Source organism: Panthera tigris, chromosome A1 (genome assembly GCF_018350195.1).
Source record: "Panthera tigris isolate Pti1 chromosome A1, P.tigris_Pti1_mat1.1, whole genome shotgun sequence".
Lineage (NCBI taxonomy): Eukaryota > Metazoa > Chordata > Mammalia > Carnivora > Felidae > Panthera > Panthera tigris.
The window spans coordinates 211,303,378-211,321,256 of record NC_056660.1 but is presented as its reverse complement, the minus strand read 5'-3'; the positions used below and the strand labels follow the sequence as shown (position 1 = coordinate 211,321,256).

Genomic DNA, 17,879 nt, shown 5'->3' with positions numbered 1-17,879 from the left:
TGCATGTCGCTGTACAGTTTTCCGAGCACCATTTGCTAGAGAGACTGTCTTTCTTCCATTGGATAGTCTTTCTTGTTTTGTTGAAAATTGGTAGGCCATACATTGGTGGGTCCATTTCTGGATTCTCTTTTCTGCTCCTTTGATCTATGTGTCTGTTTTTGTGCCAGTACCATATTGCCTTGATGATTACAGCTTTGTACTACAGATTAAAGTCTGGATTTGTGATGCCTCCAGATCTGTTTCTCTTTTTCAACATTGCTTTGGCTATTCGGGGTCTTTACTGGTTCCATGCAAATTTTAGGATTGTTTGTTCTAGCTGTGAAGAATGTGGTGTTATTTTGATAAGGATTGCATTGAATGTGTAGATTGCTTTGGGTAGTATTGACATTTTAACAATATTTGTTCTTCCAATTCATAAGCATGGAATGTTTTTCCATTTCTTTGTGTCTTCTTCAAATTCTTTCATAAGCTTTCTATAGTTTTCAGCATACAGATCTTTTACCTCTTTGGTTAGCTTTATTCCTAGGTATCTTATGGTTCTGGTGCAATTGTAAATGGGATAGATTCCTGGATTTCTCTTTCTGTTGCTTCATTACTGTTGTATAGAAATGCAACCAATTTATGTACATTGATTTTATAGCCTATGACTTTGCGAATTCATGTATCAGTTCTAGCAGTTTTTTGGTCGAGTCTTTTGGGTTTTCCATGTAAAGTATCATGTCACCTGTGAAGAGTGAAAGTTTGACTTCTTTGTCAATTTGGATGTTTTTTATTTCTTTTCGTTGTCTAAATGCTGAGGCTAGGACTTCCAATACTATGTTGGACAACAGTGGTGAGAGTGGACATCCACGTTGTGTTCCTGACCTTGGGGGGAAAGCTCTCAGTTTTTCCTTACTGAGGATGATATTAGCTGTGGGCCTTTCCTATATGGCTTTTATGATGTTGAGGTATGTTCTGTGTATCCCTACTATTTTCTTGAGGGTTTTTATCAAGAAAGCACACTGTATTTTTGTCAAATGCTTTTTCTGCATCTACTGAAAGGATCATATGATTCTTATCTTTTCTTTTTTTAATGTGGTGTTATCACATTGATTGATTTGTGAATATTGAACAAGACCTGAAGCCCAGGAATAAATTCCACTTGATTATGGCGAACAATTCTTTTAATGCACTGTTGAATTTGATTTGCTAGCATCTTGTTGAGAATTTTTGCATCCAGTTTCATCAGGGATGTTGGCCTGTGATTCTCCTTTTTAGTAGGGTCTTTGTCTGGTTTTAGAATGCTGACTCCATAGAATGAAATTGGGAGCTTTCCTATCATTTCAATTTTTTTGGAACAGTTTGAGAAGAACAGGTATTAACTCTTCTTTAAATGTCTAGGGGCGCCTGGGTGGCTCAGTCGGTTGGGCGTCCAACTTCAGCTCAGGTCATGATCTCGCGGTCCGTGAGTTCGAGTCCTGCATCGGGCTCTGTGCTGACAGCTCAGAGCCTGGAGCCTGTTTCAGATTCTGTGTCTCCCTCTCTCTCTGACCTTCCCCCATTCATGCTCTGTCTCTCTCTGTCTCAAAAATGAATAAATGTTAAAAAAAATTAAAAAAAAATAAATGTCTGGTAGAATTCCCATGGGAAGCCATCTCGCCCAGGACTTTTATTTGCTGGGAGATTTTTGATAACTGACTCAATATCTTTGCTGTTTATGGGCCTGCTCAAAATTTCTATTTCTTTCTGTTTGAGTTTTGGTAGTGTGTGAGTGTCTAGGAATTTGTCCATTTCTTCCAGGTTGTCCAGTTTGCTGGCATATAATTTTTCATAGTATTCTCTAATAATTGCTTGCATTTCTGTGGTGTTGGTTGTGATCTTTCCTCTTTCATTTGTGATTTTATCTATTTGGGTCCTCTCTTTTTTCTTTTTGTTAAATCTAGTTAGGGGTTTATCAATTTTGTTTATTCTTTCAAAAAGCAGCTTTTAATTTCATTGATTTCTTCTGGTGTTTTTGTGTGTTTGTTTGTTTCCATATTCTTTTTTTCTGCTCTACTCTTTATTATTTCTCTTCTTCTGCTGGCTTTGGGCTTTATTTGTTTCTTCTTTTATCACTACTTTAGGTGTAAGATTAGGTTGTGTGTTTGGGACCTTTCTTACCTCTTAAGATGGGCCTGCATTGCAATGCATTTTCCTCTTAGGACTGCTTTTGCTGAATCCCAAAGGGATACTGTCATGTTTTCATTTTCATTTGCTTTCATGTATTTTTCAATTTCTTCTTTAATTTCCTGGTTAATCCATTCATTCTTTTTTTTTTTTTTTAAGTTTATTTATTTTGAGAGAGTTGGCATGAGCAGGGGAGTGGCAGAGAGAGAAGGAGAGAGAGAGAGAGAGAGAGAGAGAGAGAGAGAGAGAGAGAGAGAATCCCAAGCAAGCTCTGTGCTGACAGCGGGTCTTAAACTCATGAAATTGCGAGATCATGACCTGAGCTGAAATCAAGAGTTGGGCGCTTAACTGACTGAGCCACCCAGGTACCCCAATCCATTCATTCTTTAGTAGGGTGTTCTTTAACCTCCATGTATTTTAGGACTTTCCAAATTTTTTCTTGTGATTGATTTCAAGTTACACAGTGAAACTCATACCCAAACTTCTGGGTAGTTTTTTCTTTTCCCTTCTGTGTCTCAGCTGTCAAGGGAAACTGGCTCCCCAGAGTGAAGATGGGGCCTAAAGAGCATCATAGTGGGGTGGTGTGCTTGGCAAACAGAAGGTACACACACGGCTTACACCTCTGCACCTCCTCCTGCCAATCAGCTATCAAACTCACAACTGTGCAGTGTCATATAGCCTGGGTCTATCCCCCAGGGGCTGGCTCAGCCCCAGGCTAGGTTAGGCCTGGTTAGTGCCCAAAAGCACCAAGGCTAACAAATCCAAAAACCTGATACAGTGTCTCACAAGGGACCATGCAGACAACACAGCAAAATGAGTAACCATAGCCAGATTAGCAGAGGACAGCAAAACCACCTTGCAAAAAGATAGTAAGGGAAGTACACTTTGAGAGACCAATGTTTTCCTTGTGTCTAGCCTTCTTGTCATTTGGGTCTGGAAGATTGAAAAGCACATTTGCTTTGTTAGCAGCTGCTGCGTCATGACTTAATTATACATGTGATGATGTATCATTGTAATTATAATGGTAAATTTAAGTAACTCAGAAATAATGTTGCATGCTGGACAAGCAATTAATTACACAAATTTAACTTTTTATGCCAGTTTATCTGGGGAGAGCAAAGACAGGCAGCTAATAACATGTGGTTTAATAAAAACTCTGTACTGGTTCTAAGACTATTGTGTAACTTCGAGTAGGCCTATGGGGATGTCTTTGATTACTCATCCATTTTAGCAAAGAGGGCAGAGGGAGGTAGCAAGAGAGGAAGGGAGGAGAGACACTTACTTCAGCAAATGCTTAGATAAGGCTGTCCCCCTCCAGAACACCGCAGAGCCAGATCAATTACCTTGCTCCAGTTCCCCACTTTCCAGCTGGCGCAGGGACGAAGGTGGCATCTCTTGGCAGGGTCAGGCCTCTGAAGGGCAGCACAGTCGGAATCCCTCTGGGTGCTGCATTCCACGTTTCTCCAGTAGGCCCCCAGCCCACAGGTGGTGGAGCACTGGGTGGCGAGGGGGACAGAGAAGACAGAGGCTTAGGGCCACTTTCTCAGATGTATCTCACAACACTCTGAAGTCCAGTTCTCCACCTTGGATGCTCACCTAAATTCACAGAGCTTTTTAAAAAATATCATCGCTGGGGTCCCGCCCTAGACAAATTAATCTGAATTTCCCTGGGTAAGGTCTAGGCACTGGAGTAAAAAGCAATGTCCCAGGTGATTCTAATAAATAGCCAGTGATGAGAATCCCGGATTAGCAGGTGGATTAGCAAGTGGATTAGCAAACGAATGCAAGTGGAAATTTGCTTCTCTTCAAAAATTATCCTGGCATGAATGTCTGGGGGCTGTAGGCAAACTGCCCGCCACATTTCATACCAATGCTGCCGTTCATAGGGGATGTCAGATCCATACATCTGCCTGTTATAACACCGCAATGACATTATCTCACTTCCTCTCCCAGACAAACCTGTGGTTACACTGGTATTGTGACAGTGTAGAAAAAAAACCCATGAGGCTTGGAGAGCTGGCTTGACAAAGAAGTAAAGCCTGGGGCTTTCTGCCATACACTGTCTGTTAGAGCAGTTCCTCTCAAACTTTAGTGTCCACAGGCATCACCTGGGACCTTGCTAAATGCAGATTCTGAGTCACTAGGTCTGGGGTGGAGCCGGAGGATGAGAGATCATGTGAAATAGAACGGGGTCACCAGCTGAGGCCACCTCAGATTCTGCATATCTGCCCAGCTCCCAGGTGATGCCAATGCTGTGAGTCCTCAGACCATGCTTGGGGGTTAGAAAGATGTTACAACTTAGTGCTTTTCACCACTTGCCCTATACGGGTACATACAGCCCATTCCTCATGTGATGTTTTAATTTATTCGTAATTCTTAAATACTTCAGGTATAGCAAGGGATCGCCTTGAAAACTACAGAAGCTTTCTTCTCCATAAGTTCTTTTATTCCATGTGCTTATTAATTCTTTCATACAGTTGGTTTTTCTTGCATCCCCTCTCCCCTACCCACCTTCAGAAGGGAGAGCTCTCCAGACACATGTAAAACACAGCTCTGGGCTAATTAAAAAAAAAAAAAACAAAAAACAAAGGATGGAGGTTCCATCTGTGACATTTTTGAAGGCTTCTTTTGATGAGTTACAAATAAAAACCAGCCTTACATTTTTCTCTCGCTGCAATTTCATCTTCCACATAATTTTGTGTGTCACTTTTTGCAAGTTCTTGTGTTATACACATATATAACAACAGAGATTCTAGATGGATAACTTTACTATAGCATCATAGAAAGGAAGAGTAGAAATTAGCCTAGGTCATCATTTTTCCAGCTGGCCCATTTATGGAGGTAATCTCTCCTCCTGCTTAAAGTTCTTTAGGATGTGGTTCGTACCTAAGTTCCTAGCCCTTTCTCCTCTGTACTACATTATGTATATGTGTAATAGAGGTAATAACAGCCGAAGTACACTGACCACTGTCATAGGCTGATTGCACTAGTGGCCCACATTGGACACACCATGCTGTCTGCAATGGGAATTTGCAGATCTTTTGTCAAGCGGTGGGATATACTTGCCCAGCTCTTGAATCAAGACTGTTCTTGTGAGTTTCTTTGGCCAATAAAATGCAGTGGATGATGTGCCACTTCTCAAGAGGACTCGCTAGTTTCAATTCTCTTTCTTGACCCCCTCTCTCTGCCATGAGAATAAAACAGGGCCAGATGCCGGAGGATGAGAGATCATGTGAAATAGAATGGGGTCACCCAGCTGAGGCCACCCCCGACCAGCCGGCCTGTAGCTGCCTCCACAGCCGATGCACGGCAAGACAAGCTGAGGTCAGCTAAGCTCAGCCCCAATCAACAGAATCTCTCAGCTGACCCACAGACTCGACGAAACCCTGAGGTTTTGTGGTGGTTTGTCATATAGCATTATTATAGCAATAGGCAATTGCTACAACTACATAACAGGTATCTTTCCTACATTTTCTTTAACCTTCTGAGATTCAGGGTACAATTACAGTTCTGCAACTGGCTAATTGTGTGGTCTTTTGCAACTTCCTAACTCCCTAGACTGTAAAACTGGTGATAACATTAGGACCACAGAAATTTGTGCACATGGTCAGGACTCTACAAATGTTACCTATTGAATACAACACAGCTGCAAGGTCAGCATATGAGTCTCACTTTCCAGATATCTGGGGCCCAGAGATAGAAGCAACATTCAAGGCCACATAGTGTGTTGTTAATTTCATATTATGACATAGAGAAAATATATTCGCCCAATCCAGGAAAGGACCTAGTCAACTAAACTCCCAGGATAATGATAACCCGGTAAATCTCAAATGATGTCTATGATTCTTTGTACTGTATTTATGTGGCAACTAAATTCATGTTGTCTCTGGGGCTCTGAATTTAGTCCTAATAGATTCAGATCCCATGAGCAGACATTTAATTCTTTTTGAACACTTTTTTTCTTTTTATTCTTTTTTAAAAAAGTTTATTTATTTTGAGAGAGAGACAGAGACAGAGACAGAGAATGCATAGAAGGGGCAGAGGGAGAGGGAAGAGAGGGAGAGAGAAAGAGAGAGAATCCCAAGCAGGATCCGCACTATCTGTGCAGAACCCCATGTGGGGTTCGATCTCATAAACTGTGAGATCATGACCTGAGTCAAAATCAAGAGTTAAATGCTTAACTGACTGAGCCACCCAGGTATCCCAATTTTTTTTCTTGTTTTGACAGTTTCTATTGAGGCAGCAGACAACAGTGCAAAGGTAGTGCTGACAGGGGCAAATGCATGGGACACAGTACAAGAGACATGGAATGCCACCAGTTGTCATTAGTACGAGTTCCAAACTTGGAGTGGGCGATGAGACAAGAAAAAACCCTGGGGAGGTTGAAGGACAACTTCACTTTGTCCTGGAAACCTTCATCCTCATTACAGTTAGTGACCCTGTGGCAACCGAGGTACCAGGTCAAGGAGGAGATTTCCGGATGCTCAGAACTGGAACTAACCAGGAGGGCTGGATCAGCATCACGTGACAACTGCTGTGAATGGCTGTGGAAAATCAGACTGTCGCTTCCATTTACACAACTGCACAGCTTACACTTAGCTGAGTGACACAGGGGATCTGACTGGATGATGGGGCAATTCAATGAGAGGTGATTTTCTGACGAAATAGGAGCCATACCCTCGTACGCTGCATAGCACCTAGGTTTTCTGTTTTGCAAACAGATATCAGAGCAAACACTTACTGGGTGCTTCCTATGTGCCCCATACTCTTCTGAGTACCTTACACATTGTTAGCCCTTTCATCCCCTCACAATCTCTGATTCAGGCATTGACACTGTCCTCATCATACATGAAAAAACTGATGCAGGGTGAGGACATATATAGTTAGCGGGTGAGCCAAGATTCCAACCCAGAAAGTCTGGTTTCAAGTTTTATGTGCATTTATAGTGTTAACCCCATTTTTATATCAATTCCTTAATTTTTGAAATCACAATTAGAGGAACACGTTGTATACAATGGGAAGTGTGAAGAGCCCTTCCACACAGGACAGAAAAGCGGGAGGAAACGGTGAGAACAATTTTCAGTCAAACAATAAGGAACTTTAGAAATTACTTCCAATCTTAATGATCAGGAAAGACTTTATGGCAGCTCATAGCTTGGTCCTGAAGAACAGGGGAGATTCTAAAAGGCAAAGGAGGAGGGGAAGGAAATTCCAGGCAGAGGGAACAGTGTAAAAAAAGGCATTAGACTGAGAGGAGCAGGAGGCTTAGGGAAAACTGAGCAGTTTAGATCTGCTGAAGCTTAAGATGATGAAACAGAGTGAAGCCAGTGTGGTTTGAAAGCTTGGTTATGTAATGTTGTAAAGGCTGTTGTTGGAAGTCAGAGTGGATTTATCTGATCTGATATGTAATGAAGAGACATTAAAGATTTGTGAGCGGGAGTTTGGAATGATTAGTAAATTCCTTCAGAAGACTAAGTTGGCAGTCTTAACGTCTCTTGTGATTCGTGGAATGCGTTACGGGGGGGGGGGCGGTGGTTGCTGGAGGCACACACACCAGATAGGAGGCAAGAACAGTAACTGAGGGTCCTCCTTTTTTCACTGTTGGGGCACTAACTGGCATTTTGCAGTGGACATTTCTTCTTTATAAGAGACTTCCCTGAATGTCGCAGGGCTTTTATCATCTTTGGCTCTCAATGTTGAATGCTGGTAGTAGCCCCTCCACCATCACTGTAGCAAACACAAGCATCCCCATCTTTTCCCAGTGCTTCCCACCATTAGATTGGAAACCACTGGCTCTAAACTAACAGGAAATAAACAGGAGATGATAGAAATGATAAGGTGACACTGACTTGTAAAACTGTTAAGGTTTTTATAGGGGGCTTGGGGAAGATTGGTATCAATGGGGTTTCTAAGCTGCAGTCATTGAGAGGCCGTCCTAAAGAAGCTTCAGAAATGGACAGAATAAAAAAAATCAGAGGATAGTGGGAAAACCAAAGTTTTCATTGTGAGTCCTGATCCTCTCTGACAATTCTCTGTATTAAACATTTTGTCTCAAAAGATGTGTAAAGAGAGCAGGCGCCAAACCCTATCACAAAGGGAATTTCTGCCAAATGTTGAACTCTGTTCTCCTAATATCCTTTGCAGCCCTGACAAACTGCCATCTGGACCAATTCCTTTTCTCCAGTCAAACCGCCTAGAATTAATAGCTCTCAATAGCTTCACCATGGTTGCCAATTCTTGGCAATCTATGATGTATTCAATAAGGCAGTTTATTTCTGTCAAAGTCAACTGATGACATTTGAGATAAATCAAGTGTGTCTTGATTTACTATAATCAAAATGTACCAATTGACTTCTGGCCTCCACAGTCACCAGAGCCAGTATGTACTTTTATGTTGATTTAGTTTACAGGTAATTCACAGTTAATGCCCATTTTACAAACTGGATAGAGTGGAGTTAGAAGGTGTATCATCCAGCTGACAGTTGTGTCCCTCGACAAGTCACATGACTGCTACAAATTTTATTTCTCTATTTGCAAATTGGCATAATGAGACCTCACCTACTCCTCGGGACTGTCAAAAGGAGAAAATAAGAGGCTACATGTGAAAGTGGTTTGGAAACCAACATGCTTTATAAATTATATGCACTGTTGTTATATTAGCTACAAATACTTCATTTCTCTTTAGCTAGGAGAGGAGTCATGAATTGACATAAAAATGCTGACTGATGTAAGCATGTGACCATTTTGCCACAAAGTTCTCTTTTGAGTTGTCAAATTATTTTAACAAGTTCATATACTGTGCATTCAAAATTCAAATGGGTGAAAACGATTTTGATGCTTCAAAGGATATTAATTAGTTCTAGAAATGGAAAAACAAATATCTAGCCAAATTTCTGAAGCTTGAAAACAGAGGCCAACATTCTGTCGTCGTGTTTATTTTCTTCTTCCTCCACTTTCTAATTCTTTTAATGAGTCAAAACGATTTTTTCATGCAAGCATGCAAACAGAACAAGAAGAAAAGAAAATCATCGATAACACTGAACTAGAGAATGCTTTTAAGGAATTTTATCTTCAATTTCCACTCCAATTAGGATTAGGATTACCTGACAGATTTTAACTAGAATCCCAAGATCAGCTGTCTCTAACGAAATGCAAACTCTGGCCTCTTCAGCCGCCCCTCCGCACCAGCTGCTGAGGTTTGTAGCTAGAGGGCGTGTTACAGGTGATCTACACCTGTAGACAAAGGTGTCTACTGTTTGTAGACAAAGAGCGGAGTCCAAAACATGGACTGAGTTCTCTGCCATCACACAGCTGAATCGCCCAGCCCTCCTGACTATACGCTTTATCTCACTACATTTGTCCTCCCTCCCTGGAGATTTTCTTCCCCTCAATTTAGGAGGTAGGGAGGACAGGAGGGAGGTGAGCACCTGGACCTGTTTCACGTTTCCTCCACATCGGGCTACATTTTACTCAAGTCCATTTGAAATCTACACAAGAATGCAACACCCCTACTACTTCCATGGAGACACAGGCATGGGGTAAGAAATGGAACTCCTACCTTACTCCAGTTTCCAACAACCCAGTATGCGGGGCTGCTGCTCGTGGACACCTGCTTGTAATTGGAAGCATTTAGCAAAAACCCCTCAGCTATCAGACTTTTTGCATCTTCCTCAGTCAGGACTGGTCCGGAACTCTGCGTCAGATTCATGTTGCTTGGGAGTTCTGGGGGGTCATGGTTTATGGAACGTTCTGAGGGTCCTGGCTGGTGGTCTCCTCCCAGAGGGAATGGAGTGTTTGCTGGCTTTTCAGGGAACATCCCCTCAGCTCCAGGTGCACCATTTTTGAGAGTAGCAGGCCTTTGGCTGGGTAGCAGTCCTTCCATCACCGTGCTGAAGGGTGGCCACATGGACGGCCCCCTGAAATAAGGTGTTGGTGGGGGTCCAAGGGGCATTTCTGTGCTTTGCACCACTGAAGCATCATTTCCAGGTACTCTGATTTTGGTCCACGTTATGGAGTTGTTTTCATTTTTGTCCTTAGCTTGTTCACTGTCTTCTCCTGAGCCACTGTGAATCTCCATTTCTGGCTCTTTGGTCAAGGTATCATAAAATGGAGTCACCTGCCAAGTCACAGGGCTGCTGGAAGATGGCAAATCAGAACCACTCATTGTCGTGGTTAAAAAGGCTCCCTCTGAGGTAGGACCAGTGTCTGAATTGGGAACATTCTCTTCATTTGGCTGGACACTCAAAGGCCAGGAAGTGATGATGGGCTGGGAAGTACTTCCAGTGGAAATGACATAATTGGAGCCCAGTTCAGTTTGGTTTGAACTGTTTTGCCACCATTTCCCATCCAGGTCTCCTTCTTTGGGATCTGGGGTAGGACCGGGGCTGCTGATGGCCAGGGCACTTGTACTCACAGACTGGGGCACTGTGGGTGTGCTCAGTGTTCTGGGACTGGACGTGGTTGGAGGGATGGGCTTTAAGGGGTCCTGCCCAGATGTTGGTGGCTTTCTCCCACTGGAAATTGTGCCTTTGTTGGGCTTCAGAACTCTTCGGCTAGATGGACATTGCTGGAGGCCACAAAGAGCCCGGCTATTGGGTTTCCTTGTTGCGTCACAAGGTTCATCATGGTTCTTGGCACACGTGACACTGCGAATCCGCACTCCACCACCACAGGAAACAGAACACTGGAGAGAGAGACAGCTGTTACTTTAGTGGGATAGACACACTGGTTCTCATACTCAGGTCTGCAACAAGTGAGAATGGGCCCAATGGAAACTGCACTGTGCAGCTGAAACTTGTTTTCTTCTATCTTTACATTTGATTTCTGTGCTCCTCTAGTTTTCCATGGAAATATGTATCTCCTGGAGACCAGATGGGGCTCAGGACCAATCATTACCTTCGCAAACTGAAAATACAAACCATGACCTAGTAAAATGGAAGTCTCCCTGGGCTTTGAACATGGGGCACTGAATTCACAAACAGTGCAATGATTTATACAAGTCACCTATTCTTTTTAAGAGATACTAATATAATCTTTCCTAGGGTTGCAGTGCTGTTTAATGTAAAATGTTTACATATTTTCTGGAATCTATTAAGTTACTTATAATGAACCTTCCCCTTAATGTTTAGAAAATGCCAGGTATAACTAACATTACCTCACCCGGGCACCACAGGCTCCATTTCCACTTGCCTATGCCAGGTAGAATCAGATTAAAAGCTAGACAACTATCATACTCACACATGTACACAGATCCAGGACGTATTCTGAAATTTAAAGGTGGGTAGTTAATCAAAGGTAGAGAGAGATACCCTTTCCAAAGAGTGAGTCCTGTAGCATGGTGTTGGTGTGAGGGACCATGGCAAGTGCCCTTCTCCGATGTTCCCCCCACATTCTGTAGCTCATGCCAAAGCACAGGCAGAGTGCCTTTGGGAGATTCCTAACAGGGTTGTCTTTCCTCAGGATTCATGGTAAAGAATATTTATTTCCTCAGTCCCAGCAGCTGCAAACCACATGTAGTTGCTACATAACACTAAATTTCTAGATGTTTTGAAAAATCTATACTTTTACCAGACAGCTCCATTTTTAGCCTTTTCTTTCTAATTTAAAGTCAGCTACAAAATATATGGCCCCTGAATGTGAACCATCCAGGGGTATTCACTGGCTGTTTCACATCTGTCTGTCTTATATTCCCAACCTCAAAGCAGGTTTTTTTGAGGATGGGGTTCACATAATGACTGGCAGATTTCCAAATGTTCACAGCCATTGTTTTGTGCGATACTCTTGATAGCACTGTGAGATTTACAAGGCAGGAGTTATGATTCCACCTTCCACAAGAGAGGAACCTGAGACTCAGCGACCTGCTCGAAAGGCTTCAAGTCAGTGGCAGAGTAAGAGTCATATTTATTTCGCATCCTCCAAGAAATCTAGAGCAACACACTGGACAGGTAGCCACCAACTGATTTCACTTCTTGACCTGACTACAGATGCTTGATTTCTGAAAAGTTACCCAAAGGCAGTTTTTTATTCATAACTCAACTCCAGGATAGTTCATGGAACACAGTGATCACTTAATACACATTTTTTTTTTGTTCTTTTAAAGCTTATTTATTTATTTATTTATTTGTTTGTTTATTTTTGGGGTGGGGGGAGACAGAGAGAGAGAGAGAGGGAGAGAGAGAGAGAGAGAGGGAGAGAGAGAGAGAGAGAGAGAGAGAGAGAGAGAGAGAGAGAATCCCAAGCAGTCTCCGCACCATCAGCACAGAGCCTGATGTGGGGCTCCAACTCATGAACCACGAGGTCGTGACCTGAGCCAAACCAAGAGTCAGACGCTTTATTGACCAAGCCACCCAGGTGCCCCAATATGCACTTATTAAGTGACAATTTTACCTGGAAAAAAACTCAGGAATGGGAAAATTCTTCTGTGAGCTTATGCATTTTTTAGCTTAAGTTTTTTGCCTTCTCAAATCCTACTTTCAATTCCTTCTGTGTACAAAAATAATGTTGATGTATAAAACTCCCCCATTATTTTGTCACAGTCAAGCATAATCACTCACTGATGTCTGACAGTTCTGTGAAATCAGCTCCTTTGAAAAGCAGGAGACACTTATAAGCACTGGAGACAGTGCAGCCGACAGTGTGTTCAACTGCAGGTTGGGGGTTATCTCACTTTGGAGACTGCAAAGGGCAGGCTGCAGGTAGTTCTTTTCCTAGTTTACTGTAACGTTTCTGCCTTCTTGTGTGCAAAAATATTTTATGCTCCGTCCAGTTCATCCTCCTGACTTGCTCTCTGCTTGTTACGTTCTAATCCGAACCCCCTGAGTTTTCAAATCTCCTCTTTGGAAAAATTATCAGTCCAATCAAATACCCTTCATGTATGTCTGAACCCATTTGTGCACTGGCTGCCTCAGGCAGGCTAGGTTCTGGGAGCTGAGTCACAAAAGGGGCCCTGGCTAAGGCCACCTGCCCTCAAGCAGCAGGTGTCTCTCCCTTTGGGTATTTCTTTCCAAGAAATGTCAGAGTAGACATTTCTCTTCTTTCTCTTCATTCCATTTTTTGTTTGTTTTGACTTGAAATGCTTATAATGGCCACAGGGAAGTTAGACTTTACAACTTCATAAGCATTAAAAAAAAATCCAAAAGTATATAGATATGTGCCCTCCACCCCTACTTGACCTATGAAGCAAAAGAGCTTATAAAACCTGTAAGAAGCAATGTGAACTCCCCAATCTGCCATTATTAATTAACCCCACACATGATAGAGCAACTAAACCTTAGCTTTCTCCTCTGGAAATCGAGAGAAATTAATACTCACCTTTCAAGGGGGCTGTGAGGATTACATGAGACAACAGTCTTAACACAGTGCACAATATATAGAAGACAATTGGCAATTGGAAGCTATTATTATCATTGTTATAATAATGATGCTGAAAATAATAATAGTGATAACAGCAAAGGGCTTGGGGGTCTCTGATTTCTACTATCCTTCTGGAGCACAGGGACACACACCTGTCTGTGGAAAGTATGAGGAGAGCAGCTGTCTGGGTGAAGTCGTTGTAGGCACATGCCTAGAAGATACTGTGGATACCCATACATCCCACTGGTTTATTGCTGAATTTTTTAAGACTGAGATCCCCTAGGGTTAACAGATGTGTATAATATATATGTATATATAAAATATATGTATATGTATATACATACATACACACATATAGAGAGAATTACAAATTACAAGTATTAAGCAACCTTTTTTACTGAGCAAATTTGCTCAACCTAAAAGAATAAAACAGGGCTAAATAATAGCTATCTAACTAGCTGTTTAGTTAAAATACATTAGATTTTCAGCTGTTATTATAAAAAACTTTTTTTAACATTTATTAATTTACTTTGAGAGAGAAAGAGAGAGCAAGCATGCGTGCAGGGGAGAGCCAGAGAGAGAATCCCAAGCAGGCTCTGTGTGGGACTCAGACTCGCGAATGTGAGATCACGACCTGAGCTGAAATCAAAAGTTGGACACTTAACCGACTGAGCCACCCAGACACTTCAGATTTTGAGCTTTTAAAAGTGAAGAGTATTCTAGAACAGAAATTCCAAAGTGGCAGCCTAAAGACTAAATTTGGCCCACACACATTATTTCTGTGGCCTCCTCAATCTTAAAACAAACAAGCAAACAGACAAAATACAAAAACTGAATTAGTAGCCAACATTTAAAAATCAGTAGATTTCATGGGGCACCTGGGTGGCTCAATCAGTTAAGCCTCCGACTTCGGCTCAGGTCATGATCTCACAGTTTGTGGGTTCGAGTCCCACGTCGGGCTCTATGCTGACAGCTCAGAGCCTGGAGCCAGCTTCATATTCTGTGTCTCCTTCTCTCTCTGCCCCTCCCCTACTTGCGCTCTGCCTCTCTCTCTCTCTCTCCCCCTCTCTCTCAAAAAAAAAAATAAGCAGATAAAAAAAATTTTTTTAATTAGCAGATTTCATATTAAAATTACAGATTTTTAGCTTCTCTCAAAAAAGCGGATGATCTGCAACTATTGGCCCCATTCCCAAATGGCAACTCAAAACTTCATGAATGGAGACCTGGGTCTGGGAGGAGTTTATATGTTTTCCAGCACACCTACCCTTTCCTCCCCATCTGCTTTCCTTACCCAGTAGACACGGAAGCTTCCAAGTAACGGATGGATGCCACTCTTTAGCCCTGGGGCATATTGTGCCCAGCAGGACAGTGTTAACTCTCTGCCAAGTATATTGGGGCTAAAAACAAAGTTTCCTTTTTCTCCTCCTCAGACCAGAACAAGCAGCACTGTTTTGTGTTCAGCCCCATGCTTCTTCCCGTACATCTTGTAACTGTGTTTATCTCCTTAGGAGCTGTCAAGCCCTTCGGATGAGATAAATACAGGACACAATGCCACACTTAGAGCTCATCTCAACCAGTAGTTTGGGAACTCTCAAAACCAGTATCTGCTATGGTTATTTTATGCCCTTACCTTGCAATTTTGAACTCCGTACCAGGCAAGCAGCTTGTCAATCTGTTAATGTCCTCCCTGGGTGTCAATCTTGCTCTTACTTGCCCTTACTTCAAGATTAAGGCCTTTGGGGAGCCCACTGAGAACAAGGTCTGCTGCTAAATGAGTCAAGCCACCCACCTGAGCGGCACTGTGGAGGAGGGGAGCTCACAAATGGCTCAGAACTATAGTGCTGAGAGTTTATTCAAAAACACAGTTGGGGCTTATCACAGAGTTAGGGCTAAAGGGCTGAGTAGGAAACAGCTAATGCTTTGCCATAAAAACATTAATTGTATAGTCTCAGGAATTTATAAATGAATGGTTGGATCTCATGCTAAAACCAGCTTTGAAAGTAAGCTGAAACACTTAGGTAGCTGTTATGGGTTGAGCTGTGTCCCCTCAAAAAGATATACTGGAGTCCTAACCGCTGCCTAACCCCTCCCGCTCCACCTCAGAGAGCTTATTTGGAGGTGGGGCCTTTGCAGAGGCAGTCAAGTACAAATGAGGACACAAGGTGGGTCCTAATCCAGTATGACCACTGTTCTTATAAAAAGGGAAATTCTGATGTAGAGACACATACATCAGGACCACGCCATTGAAAGCAGAGATCAGGGTGTTAACATCTATAAGGAAACCAGAGGCCACCAGAAGCTAGAAGGCATGGAACAGAGTCTCCCTCACAGCCCTTAGAGGGAACCAACACTGCCAAGACCTTGGACTTCTGGCCTCCAGAGCTGTGAGACAATAAATGTTGTTAAACAACCAAGTTTAACATGCTACTTTGTCATGGCAGACATGAAAAGAAAGAAATATGAGATGAAATATGAAAAGAAATATCAGACGTGATGAAGAGAATCAACATGGTCCCGAGCTAGTTTTCCGTGAGCAGTTGTGTCAAACAAGGATTCCTGTATGTGTCCTCCAGGAAACCTGGCAAAGCACAGGCTGCTGACATCTGAGAAGAACTGAGATGTTGGCATGAACAGACATCCCGGGCCAAAAGAGAAGGTGGTCGAGCCCGCGTAGAAGCACCTTGGACCTTAACTCGACTGGGGACTACCACAGGTAAGTGCCTCAGAAGCGTCTCCTAGCTTCCCTGTTCCGTCTTCCTTCAGTCTGAGGGCATTTATTTTTTTTTTAATTTTTTTTAATGTTTATTTATTTTTGAGACAGAGAGAGACAGAGCATGAACGGGGGAGGGTCAGAGAGAGAGGGAGACACAGAATCTGAAACAGGCTCCAGGCTCCGAGCTGTCAGCACAGAGCCTGACGCGGGGCTCGAACTCACGGACCGCGAGATCATGACCTGAGCCGAAGTCGGACGCCCAACCGACTGAGCCACCCAGGTGCCCCTGAGGGCATTTCTGTGAGTCTTCGCACAAGAGTGTTCTTGGCTTCCTGCTCAGCAGGAGACCTGCTGCCAGTGTGTGCTGCAGGGTCTTCTGTCTCAAGAGCCAGGAGACCTGGTTTGTGAAAATCGCCATTTCGTCTACCTGGTCACTCGGACACGCCAACACCCACAAGAGCAGCTTTGACTTAACAGATCCTCAGTAAGCTGGTTAATTGATGGTTGTGTTCATTTGTTTGTGTGCTTTTTGTCAGGCACAGAAAGGGCATGTCTGCTTTTGGAGGCTCTGCACCACACCGCATCAAATATATTAAAGGAACATCTCTAATCTCCAGGGAAATACAATCTTTTTCTCTAAAAACCCTCTGACAGGGGCGCCTGGGTGGCTCAGTCGGTTAAGTATCCAACTCTTGGTTTCAGCTCAGGTCATGATTTCACAGCTTCGTGATTTGAAGAGAGTCATGAGATTCTCTCCCTCTCCCTATGTCCCTCCCCCACTCTCACTGTCTTTGTCTCTTTCAAAATAAATAAATAACCTTAAAAAAATAAAAATAAAAACCATCTGAAAGGCTTTTTATTCTTTTGCTCTGAAAGTATTTGGGGAGGGCAACTCATTTAATTTAAGAGTGCCCTGATTTCTCAGCAATCATTATGCATAGTCTGTGATTCCAGCAAAGTGACAAAAGCTGATCTAGAAATTGTTTCCAAACATAATACATTTTTTATGAACACTGTCATACTGTTATATTTTGCAGACGTTTGAGATGCATATGGCAGAGTGTTCACAGTACAAGTTCTGCTGCCTTCATTCAAATTCTGGTTGCCTTGCTTAAAGGCTGTGTGACCTTGGAGAAGTCTCTATGTCTCTATGTGTGTTTCTTCACCTGTACAATGGAGCTAATAAGGCTGTTACGAGGTATTGTGTTAATACCTATAAAAGTGTTTAATACATATGCTAAAAGCCCAACAAGTATCTGTCATTAATATGTAATTAAATATTGATTTCTGATTTTGCACTGTCCTTTGTTTTTATGGAAAGCATACAATAACCTTTTCTTTCAGGTCTCAAACATTTTTGTAGACCCTGACCCAAGCCCTGTGCTTACAGTGTTCCATGCATAAAATGGCCCTGAGCTTGGGGCGTGGGTTTAGATGAAAATGCAGGGGGGTAAAGATTGTCAGGGCATCTGGGTGCCACGGACTGACCATGGCTTTCAAAATCAGACTAGAATAGAAGACAGACACTTGTGTTCTTGCTTGAGAATGAAGTTACCATTTAGTGAACACTTACTATTTGTCAGGCACCATGCAAAGGGCTTACATGGATTATCTTCAAGCCTTAAATTAACCCTCTTTTTATAAATGAGAAAAGGCTGAGAGTGCTCTA

General features: G+C 42.6%; 1 protein-coding gene across 1 annotated transcript in view; it reads right to left on the bottom strand.

Moving 5' to 3' along the window:
* Positions 1-17,879, bottom strand: part of LOC102959469 (A disintegrin and metalloproteinase with thrombospondin motifs 12) — a 301,054-nt gene that overhangs the window by 30,477 nt on the left and 252,698 nt on the right. Inside the window, exons 19-20 of the mRNA XM_042956966.1 lie at positions 9,704-10,828; positions 3,489-3,641 (exon numbers count right to left, since the gene is read on the bottom strand). Of these exons, the coding sequence (XP_042812900.1) occupies positions 3,489-3,641; positions 9,704-10,828 (1,278 nt within the window). The remainder of the gene's footprint in view (positions 1-3,488; positions 3,642-9,703; positions 10,829-17,879) is intronic.